The sequence below is a fragment of the Mya arenaria genome, chromosome 12 (assembly GCF_026914265.1).
Source record: "Mya arenaria isolate MELC-2E11 chromosome 12, ASM2691426v1".
Lineage (NCBI taxonomy): Eukaryota > Metazoa > Mollusca > Bivalvia > Myida > Myidae > Mya > Mya arenaria.
Window position 1 is genome coordinate 33,338,195 of NC_069133.1, and position 11,801 is coordinate 33,349,995.

The window sequence follows — 11,801 nt, forward strand, 5'->3', positions numbered from 1 at the left end:
TGCTGCTTTACCCCTTCAAACTGCAACATAAGTTGATAATAATTAAAATCGAAAATTATCAGCTATCAGCTATCAAATGCACCGGTATGTCTTTTCAAAATGTTTTACTTTTATTGGATGAGAGTATTTTCTTGATATATGTTGTTTAAAAAGATACAAGTCATGTATGATTGCGGGCCATAAGGTCGGGATTGGTCAGATAAAAAGATGCCGGCCAAGATGCCCCTTGTTCGATGTCCGCCCTGAGAACGTGCTTGTGGCCGCTCAAATGGAAACTTTTGACAGTTGTATCTACACCATAATTCCATATTGGAACGGTAACATATAGGCGGAGTTTAAAACCGTTCAATAACTATCGATTATTTCCAACGCCCTTTTTATTGAACGTTGGTCTTGGCAACATGACACAAAGCAATAACGTCACCCATTATCCTCGTTATTCAACTTAAACCCTTTGGCTGTTCAAAGCTTTTAGATATAAAATCTTACATACATTTTAATATATCTTAATATTTTTTATTTCTAATTCATTTTTTTTTATTGTTATAGATAAACAGATGTAAATAACAAGGAAAACACTTAACGTTCGCTGTTTTAAAATGATAAGAAGGACGGATTACTGTCTTCACAAAGGGTGCAGGTGTATCCATAGGATTGGATTTTAAAAGAAACATAATACAGAAAAGTGCTAATTGTAAGAGCTCCTCAGCCGCAGAGTACGACTAGAACTATGTCAGGCTGAAGAAAAGTAGTAAGTTAACTTTACTAGATTTTGTTTTGACCGCATGGTCCGTATGGGTTTTTAGATTTGATTTTTAATACATTCTTCACATAAATTTGGCACATTTTACTCTAGTATAATACTCGTTTGGTGGTGAAAGCTCGTTTTACATTTTTAAAATTATCAAAACGTATAATCTTTATCCGATAAAACATTCTGACGGTCAGTTCACCACCCCTACCAGCGAAGTCTTTGTAACTTGTGACAAAAATGGCCGTGTTGACGAAAGGCTGTGCATGGTACTTACGTAAGGCCATTGTGTTCCGGGCTTTTGAGGTGGAAGTACCCAGATGGGAGCCGGGTTTTACACAATATGTGACCACACTAAAATACAGGTCCCGGGACCTTAGACCCCTTATTATAATCATTACCAAAGAGGTTTCAACCGCCCCTTATTTAGCTCGCTGTCTTCACTGCGTCTTTAGGCATCATTAGCAATACTGTTGAAAATAGAAAGGGGTTTATACAATCATTCACTTGCGCGACAAGTTAACAAAAGGAATCATGGGTCCAGTGTTCGCCTGTAATTCGAGTGTTGCGCAATCGGCCCAAGCTGCGCTGTGGGTCAGAGAGGAGGCCATTATTACCATGTGATTAACGAAATGTAAAGACCAATTCTGGACAAGAGTCTTACGCTAATTGAATCCATCAATGTCAATGGTTTCATGAACAGATTCAGAATAGTTAGATGAGGGATTTCAAGCCTTCAGGGTGCTTCCTTTTGGAGTAGGTTTCGTGTCTCAGTTTCGAAAGAAAGGGGGCCAATTTTTGGGTTTTTGGGGGTTTAATTAGACCAATCATGTCACGAGAGACACTATTCACGCTGAGATGGAGATCGGAAACATAAAACTGCAATGGCTCGAAGAGAAACGCGTAACATTACACCTTTCTACCGTAAGGAAATTGAGATGATTGCGTTTGGAGTTATTGAAGGGAAGCGCTCCCTGTTTTCTGGTAGTAAAACGCACAACAGCGTGAACATTGATCAAAATGTCCGTAAAATGAGAATAGTACTGCTTTTATTCTGAAATGGTCAATGTTTCGCTCTCTTTGGATTTCGCTCAATGAAAAATGAATGCGAATGTATACATCAGACACAAGATTAACAGCAGCAGAGTTATTATTCATTCTGAATATTTTACACTGTGCGTTAGTTGGAAGTATTGGTCAGAGATGATGATTTTTGAAATTAATTATATCCATACTGATCACGGTTTCACGAAAGCGTTTGTTCACCCAATCTCTTTAATGAGTGTAGTTTTATACTCATTTAGTGTATTATTTTAAAAGTTCAGGTTTAATGGAAGAGGGATAAATTAGTCTCGGATACCATCACTGACCGATATTACCACCTGTGCACTGTATATTGTATGTTTCGACATGTGGCTGAAGATCCGTACATGAATATAATCTTGATCTTATTAAAGGATTGTGTAATGTATCGGTGATAGATATACAGTCGAAACTCGTTTGCTCAAAATCGTTTGGCTCGAAATCCTCGTTCGCTCGAACGAGATGTACAGGACCGATTTCTTTAACCTAAAGGTACACATTCCCGCTTGGCTTGAAATTTCCGAAGCTCGAGGCATTTTCGCCCGTCCCTGTCAGTTCCAGCGAACGGGGTTCGACTGTATTTTTTATTTATATTCGATCACAATACACGTTGTCCAAAAATATATAATGCATAAGATGTACGGATTACAGGTATCATTATGTTTTTGTTTTGTTTGGTTGTGTTCACAATCATACGAAAATAACTTATATCCTCAACTGATCATCCGTTGATGAAATAAACAAAAGAAACTGTTTGATAATTCATTTTATAATTTATTTTATTCGATTCTTATTAACAAACAAGTTACAATTTGCACATGATCATCTTATTAACACATTTGAATGCTTCTCAGAAAACACATCTAGGCAATATTTGTAGCAATGAACTTGAAACGATTCTTAACAAAATAGAAATATTCGATGTGGTATGAACCATAGGTGACAATATCAGTCAGACATGCTGATTTACATAGCCAGATTCAAAATATATTTTTTTCTGACTGGTACTGTCACCTATGGTATGGACTGAGCAATTTTAAATTTCCATGAAAATTTGATATGAAATCCAGCACCAATAATTTGTAAATCTTACAGCAACTGCAAAAAGCACTCGAAAACATGACAAACACAAACAATGAAATAAACATAAATAAAGCAAATATATTCACAGACAAAGTTATCATGGCAAACACAAACAATGAAATAAACATAAATAAAGCAAATATATACACAGACAAAGTTATCATGGCAAACACAAACAATGAAATAAACATAAATAAAGCAAATATATACACAGACAAAGTTAACATTGGACCGATTGGTCAGAGCTTTGTTAAAGGTAACAACGTTGTTAACGTCCTCGTTGTTAACTTTCAAATATGTATTGTTATGAAAGTTTCACGGTAACGTATTTGATCGGCAGTATTCCTAGTTATATTTAAGGCAACTATTATAGCTGTAATTCTTTAATTTAAATATATGAGTGCATCGTAAAATAAGTTAACCGAATGATGTCGAGAATCACGCTGTAAGCTTTAAACAAAGTTCTGAACAACGACCAATGGTATTATAAATTAAAAGATGCAAATCCAGAATCAACGCCATCATTATCAAAATCATCAGTATAGTTACTAGGGCTTAAGGTCATAATGAATAAAACAGTTTAATTGGCCTTTCACTACTCATACTTTAGGATGTAGGAAGGTAGGTAACCGAGGTCGTCTCAAATCTACCGGACTTCCTGTGAAATTCACAGAAAAGAACAGTGATACAATTTGGATTTTCGTTGATCATTATAAACTAAACTAGAAATCCCATTTGTCATTGAAAAAATATCAAATACAATAAAGGATTATCGGAAACGAGCTCTTTAGATCTCTGATTGTTTTATTTATACTTTCCAAAAAGTATATTCAACTTAGATATTATACTTTTTTGTATTATAAATACTTTTGTGAGTCGGACAAACAAACTATATATTATTGTGACCTCACTTTTATGTTTATCTGACGTACTATTTTAGAAATTAATAGTTTGTTGTAGCACTTAATTGGGGGAACTTTGGTTCCATGCTTATCAGGATCAAAGTACGCTACTTTTCATAGCATTGGCTGATACTGAATACATATATTTTGAAGATACAGAAATTCACCCATCTACATTGTCAGCTGAACACATTGCACTGTCCCTGTACACATCACTAAGTGTACCGTTATTTTTTTATTATGGGTTTCCTAAAAAACACTTCACCTATCTCACCGGTTTAACAAATGTTCAAAATTTATCGAGCATATTTTACAACAGTCAGTGTCTCGTAGAAAGCATAAACAGTAACTGCCAAACTTTCCCGCGAAAGACACAAGCACACACTGTTACAAGCAGTTTGTCTCGCAAACACAACTTTTTTTAAAGATAAAAACATGGCCACGGTTCATTTGCACCGCCTATTTCCAGTACACATACTCGTATTGTTCTATCCCATCCCCGATGCCCATCAAAGTGTCCATGTTTTGGGACTGAAACAAGCCTTGTTTTTAATACTTAAATGGTTTCATTCTTCACGACAATCTTATTATGAATCTTTAATGCTTCCATGTTCGTGTGTGTCTGAGATTATGGGCTACAGCGTCCTTCATGGCATCCTGCAGGAAATGTTCCTCGTCCTCTGTCACGGAGTCCGCTGTAATGTCCACCGGCGGTAAATTGTTACAGTGGGAGTCTGAAATTAAACGAGATATCAACGTTTAGAGTACGTTGAACAATGAACTTAAGCAAAGGCTCATATTTATTTATATTTATATTATTAATTATATTTTTTAAAAGTCTTACATATTCTAAAAAATCGTTAGTAGCTTATACCAGTGTGTGTATACCACGTGATAAATTGCGTCATAAATGCTACGTCGGAAGGCGATATTTTGCTTCGATTGAAAACTTAAAACAATGATAACTTTTCATTTTCTTTACATTTTTTAAATGAAACATAGCGCAGTCTTTGCAGCTTACGGAGCCCCACCTTCGGTCTTTTACCAAATTTTGATTGAGAGTTTCGTTTCTTATAACACTTCGACAAACCTTTTCACGATACGGCCGTCTGACGGAGCACTGTCAAAACATTGTTTGGGAAACAGGTTTGTCGAAGTGTTTGATGAAACTAATCACCTTATCAAACTCCGGTTATAAAACAAAGGTGGGGCTCTTCAAGCTGCATAGACTGGCCTTTGTTTCATTTAAAATGGTGAAGTAAGCGAAGTTATCTTTGATTTAAGTCTTTATTTTAAGCAAAATATTGCCTTCCGACGTAGCATATATGACCTAATTTATCACGTGGTATACACACACTGTATACAATGGTTGCACAAATGTAAATGACGGTACAAATTGGTCGTACATATTATCATGTATTACGCAAATCAAATATGAAAAAGACAGCCAGCATTTCAAAGCTAAATTTAAATAAGGCTTACCAGGTGATTCCCAGAATTCCACTGAGAGGAGAGTGTGACCTTCAAATAAGTCACGTGACTGGTGGAAGTGGCCGCAGTCCCATAACACAATGTGGCCCTTTGGCTCGTTTTCACGTGTATAAGTAATTACTCTCATTATTCCTTGTCTATCTTTGAACATTGTTTTTGTTTCGTCGGGATCAAACTTGTGTAATTGTGTCACTGATGGCAAGCCATACTTGTCTGCTAAATACGGACCAAACGCTAATGGATGAAAAATATACTGGCGGCCATCTTTGCCCTTGACACTATCTCTTCCATATTTAGAAAGTCTGATGATGTCACTTCCGAGTGAATGAACTCCACCGACCTCATTTAATGAGTAGGAGAGTCTTAACGCTGATGTATCGTGCAAAAGCACATTTGTTTCATTTTCTAATCCGAGAAAATGGACTAGTTCATGGTGTCTGAAAATTCCTCGAAAGTGTGCAAATCCCGGATAGTTCTTTTTAAGCTCAGAAAATGGCGGCAATGGAATCTGAAAGCAGACAAATTACATACTAATTTTGATACGCTATAATAAACATGTTCAATAAATGCGAATACAACTATCGTACATCAGTTAGTTTAATATCTTTGCAGAGAAAATAAAATCTAGTCATTGGGCGAAAAACATAGAAACATTATTATGTATAAACAAACTTTATTAGATCTCTGACGTAAATATAAAAAAATATATATATGTTTTTTATAATGATCATTAAAATACAATTATCTCTTGAGTATCAGCTTACAAAGCTACCGTCATATCTAGACACATAAGAGACATGCGTTCGCATCAATTTATTTTTAAACTAAGACGCGTCTTATTCTCGTTTTTCACGAATATACTATTATCGGTGTCAGATCATATTACACGTGTACGAATCTTTTTCATATTGAAGCTGCACTCTCTCAAATTTAGTTTTAACCATTTGTGTAGTTTTTTTCTCAGAATCAGCTGATTTTGGTATCAATGGCTTCAATGCAGTCATATAAGATAACTCAATATAGAACAAATCTCAATCGTTTCGGAAAATATGCCGAAATTTTCATTTTTCTGCAAGCGTTAGTAACGATTTAAGCCATAAAATATCAATTTTCGAACGTAAATATGAAAAACTGCGATCTTGTTTTTTGTCATCAGTCTTGTATCATTGGTTTCAAGAAATTTTCTCATTCGAAGACAAAACATAAAAAAGTTGTCAAAACGGTCCATCTGTGAGAGTGCAGTTTTATAGCGAGGCAGGGAAATAGGACAACGCTCAAAACAATTATTTCTAATACTATTGAGTGTAATGGAGGCTGGAAGGTAAAACAACAGCTCGCATAACCGCTAAACAATACACCATTGACTGCTAGTGTTACTTTAAACGAATTTGCATCGCAATGCAACTTAAAACCAACTACGTTGATACTTTATTCAAAACTTTTATCCACCATTATTTATGTTTTAATTTGAAAGATGATATATATTCAGGAGCCCATTACACCTTTCATTTTTGCATACCATGTAATTTTACGCTACCAGACTTGTTTTTACATATCGTTGCCTAACAATATGAGAATTGTATGGGTTTGTGTAAAAATGGATCAGTTTACATCTTGCAAGGTTTTTACTTCATTGCAGCTTGAAGTTATACCACACGTCAATCATGAATACAAGTTATTGTTGAAATAGAAAAGAAAACGATTTCGGCATGCCAGTTTGGGGCTTTCCCTGCAAAGTTGAGAAAGCTTGTCTAGGTACTGGGGAAACTTTTTTTCAACTGTCTTTATGTTCCGTAATAATTCATTTACGCAGTTGCTGAAAATGGCAAACTATTCAGATAGTGCATTAAATAACAATTTTGAAAGACATATGAAAGAAACGTCTCGACGCGCTGCGCCATCGTCGGCAATCAAGGTTCATTTTCTGTTACACTCCATATACACAACGAAGCATAGTACAGTAGTGTATCGGGGGTATCAAACACGCCGAAATTTTTCTGTAGTCTGAAATTGGTTTGCAACAGAGAATGATCCTAGACGGTAGAATAAACTATTCATTTGACCGGTATGTTGTGATTCACAAGGTTTTGATTGTTTTTGACAAGTTTCAATCAAATAATCAAAAATCCAGCCCAATTCCACACCTTAGTGCGACCAGCCGTCAAATAGTCAGCACATTTTTGTATGTTTATAGCGACTGTTTTAATTTCTTTGCCCTTACAAAAATGTCATGGTCGGCAACCAACTCTATCATGAAAGGACAGTAGTCTTTAATTAACAGCTATCAATATCAGATCGAAACCTGTGTGGTAAACAATATTCAAAAGTACCGCGGACACTGTGCTTCGCGAACAGGTGAAAATGTCCTCAGCGTTATGAAAAAATAATGAAAGCTATCTTGTCAAAATCTCGTACGTTTTTTCTACAGATAGCGTTGATAAACTTGATATTGGTGTATAGCAGGGTTATTTGGTTATGGTTCCTTGTTTTCCAAACAAAGTAGCAATTTTGTTTCCTTTCATACAATGAACAAATAGATATCATTAAGCTCATAAGCGGTGCGCTTATTATTTAGCATGTTATTAAAAGAAGCAAGCGACTTTCATTTTGGCGCGTGCTTTCTGCAGAGATTCGTACTCAAAGCCCTTCGTAATTGAAAATAGACACGATCTTAAATGAGATGAAATAGGAGGATAAATGCCACATCGCATTGACCATAGATGCACGACACAATTTTAAACAAACCGATGATGCGTTTGACATCCGTTGTTCATTTCATGAGGATTGAATAGCGGATTCAACCGGAGGGAATTTTCGGATTTTATATTTTTGTTTTCTGATGGGCACCTGAACTAATCCGCTCTGACACGTCAGGCTATTTTAGACCCAAATATTCACTCTGGATTCAGAGTCTTGTAACATTTACACTTTTTAATAAACCTTGGTTGCCTGTGAGTAGTTCAGACTTTAGGGCGTTTTTTAAACGTAGCTAAATTGTAGTGATGATGTAAGATACAAACAAAATTTACCCTTACTTTCCAGAATTAACTTTTGCCCCCATTACATAATTCATTTGGAGACATTTCACATGCAACCATTGTTGTTGCCTTAATTTATATTGGTAATGATATTCTTTTTTGGTTTAGAATATGTTTAGATACGCGGAATATGATTCTCGCGAGTTTGTATCATAATTTTAGTATTCTAACCTTTAATGGACTTCTAAGGCTAGTTCATGCATTGTCTTTTAATGTTCATAGAATTTTATTTCAATTGTTAAAACAGCGCTTCAACAACGCAATTGTTAAAACGGAAAAGGAAATGTGATTCATATTTCAACACTTTGTTTTATTTCTGTTTCTGCCTTCTCTAAATACCAACTTTATAGGAACGAAGGTTCAAGCTTGTTTAAAAGCATTCAAACCTTTCATTGAAGTAAATTTTACCTTCTAATCTGCAATCCTATCCTTTTTTCAAACGGTTTAACAAAGTTACAGCTCATAAACTAGACTAATCCCCTCAAATAGAGCAATTATTGAATACAGCAGATGCTTAACACTTAGTTAAAAGGCTTTAAGACACATCATAACAGGAGTCTAAATCGTTAATCTGCAATCAAAATTTAGATAATTGATAATAAATGTTTTATAGCTTGATTCGCTGTCGATTATCTTTTTGGAGACAGAGTCAAAGGTTTTATTAGTGGCTACACTAAATATTGGTCTTTACTGATTTTAAATCGTTTTGATTTTTTATGTTGCTGCGAAACGTTTATTTTATTTTCAAAGTTTAAAGTCGATGTTTGACTCATGTGTGGTTGAAACTGTTTAGGTCATGAAGTGACTTTTTTGCACATTACTTTTATTCGTATTATATTCGATTCAGACAATACCATAGGTGGCAGAACTTATATAAACAGATGTCCATCTCCGACTGCCATTGCCACCTTTGGACAAAACGATATTCTATTATGTTTTGTTTTTCAATCAATTGCTATCTTTATATTAAAATATAATATAATAATACGCTCATAATATTGTCTCTTTTTTAACAATGATTTTTGTTCGAACTTATAGATAAAACAGGAAAGAATGGACAGAATAAAGACTAACAAACACAACCTAGCGCACATTCAAGGTCCGCCCACCCTTACCGAATAACCTCAGTAAATACACTAAAATACTAAACATCCCGTGGAAACTTTTGATGACTTTTGTCTGAGTGAAAACGATAGCGAAAATTGAGAAGAGCGTTATCAAGATCAAGCTGAAATCTAAGTAGACAAAGTATGTTTGTCTTAAATAAAGTGAACTTCACCGGTGCTTTGTTTTTGTGAACACTAAACACATGCTTTAAACGTTCCGGTGAATCTTAATGAAGATTGGGCGATATCTTAACTTAGTTTTATGCGCAAACACTCGACGAGTTGCGTTATCTCTGAAAAGTTTAATTGAGAGTGGTTAAGGAATGACATTTGAGTTTCGGTTTTTAGGCAATTGAATATTTGAGATAACAAAAATTGATTTTACCCCAAAAAATAGCGGCACTATCCTTCAGGTAATTTGAAAAGGCGTATTCATGTACATAAACATGCAGTGAACTTGATTTGTTTACTTCTACGAACGGACATAGAACTTGACTAGTTATAATAATTTTTTTTTAAACTAATAGCTGCAAAGGTCAGTTTCAGCAAAGTTGGGTTTGCAAGTAAAACTTCCGAATCAAGGTGTGACGCATACTTAAATATTCAGGTGAAATTCTTGATTTTAGGATAGTTAGACGTGTAGAAATGTATTTACCTATCTAAGTAAACTCATACTTGTTAGTTGTATGCATTACGAAGCTCAGTAGCTTTTTACGAAGCTCTTAAGTGATGCACACTTTTAAATTTGCTTTTGTAGGAAAGAATACTGACTGGTACGGTTGTACTAAGTTTGATGTAAATTTATGGTTTCTAGTTTTACAGATATTTAAGAATAAATTAATCAAATGAAGTATAAATATCCCATTAGAACTTTGACTTAAGTATACAGTTGCCATATTATTCTTTTAAAAGAGTTCCCTAGCTTATAAGGCGTTTCATTTGAATAATGTTCGTACCTGTTGACAATTAAATTTGAATGATAAACTTGTAAAATTAAATATGAGATGTTTGTGTATATAATAGCTGAGTTATTTGCCATCCGATACTCGTTCAGAATCATATGAATATAACTAAAACTTGATTTAAGATATAAATGAAAAGTCTTTGTGGATTAGGTTACCATTTATACAATAATTAAGCAAGTGCTTAAACACCTGAGAGTGATAGAGCACAGAATGAACAAACAAAAAATAAGAAACACCCTACGCAAGTTGTAGGAAGTAACGTTGAAAACTTTTATGAAAATAAACTTTAGAGGTGATACAAGTAATAGGCAATGATACTGATGATATAAATGTCGTCAGCTTATTAAGATGATAATGATGATGATGATGATGATGATGATGATCGAGCTGCTGCTGATTCTGCTACTGCTGCTGCTGCTGATGATGATAATCATGATGATGGTGAGGAGACGAAGATAATGATGGTGATGAAGTTGATTCTGAAGAAGTTGAATCTAACTCTGATGTTTTTTATTGTTGCGATGCTAATGATCATGACTTTGATGGTATGATAATGTATATACTTACAAAATCAGCCCAGCAGACTCCAAGCAACAGCGCTATGACCGCGGTAACAAGTGAACTTCGGTGTATCATGGTCTCTGATGGTTCAGACACTACAATGCCTTTGAATGTTTTATGTTACCCTCGAATACTGTATCATCCAACATAGGGCTCGTAAGTAATTCCTTCTGGTCCTTGAAAAAAGTTGACTGAAGGTCTGGTATTTTAATGCACAAGCATTATTTTAAGAAGATGTCTTTAGAAGTAATACTAATGATATATGTATCCTGATATATCCAAGTTTAAGCTAAACAAATATTGTGATTGTTAAAGTCTATATAATATCCTTTCATTCCAATAATTAATTCTTCAATAACATCTTTGAAATCGTCTTCGATCAATGAATAATGTTCTAACTGCCTTTATTAGTCGTGGGCAAGTGTTTAAATAGAAAATGTTATCATGGGGTAAAAATGGAGCAAACGAGCTCTACCTGATATTTTATGAATATTCAGAAGCTCGTGTGTCACCGACCAATCGTAGTTGAGAATTTCCGATAGTGGGTGTTGATTGACAAATAAGGCACCCGTCTTAAAGGATAGAAGTTATGTTTATCATCTAAACTTCCATAAAACATGTAAAGAAGTAAATTCCGCCACGGAGACCATGACTGAGCACTTTTACTGACATAAAATACAAAATATCTTCTATTCAATTCCAAAATATTATCTTAGGGTTCGTTTCAGGTGAAAATTGGACATTAACTCTATATACAATCCACGAAGTATTTCTATTCCTTGCGAAAAGGGATATTAGGAGTACAGAAAATGAGAATATTA

The 11,801-nt window shown here is 34.8% G+C and overlaps 1 protein-coding gene across 1 annotated transcript; it reads right to left on the minus strand.

The window, feature by feature from the left end:
- Nucleotides 1-2,595: 2,595 nt before the first annotated feature.
- Nucleotides 2,596-11,420, minus strand: LOC128212410 (uncharacterized). Its single transcript, XM_052917864.1, has 3 exons — nucleotides 10,987-11,420; nucleotides 5,302-5,818; nucleotides 2,596-4,553 (listed from the first exon to the last, which is right to left on the minus strand). Exons 1-3 carry the CDS (start codon nucleotides 11,053-11,055, stop codon nucleotides 4,417-4,419), a joined length of 723 nt encoding a protein of 240 aa, XP_052773824.1. The 5' UTR covers nucleotides 11,056-11,420; the 3' UTR covers nucleotides 2,596-4,416.
- Between the last annotated feature and the right edge of the window lie 381 nt (nucleotides 11,421-11,801).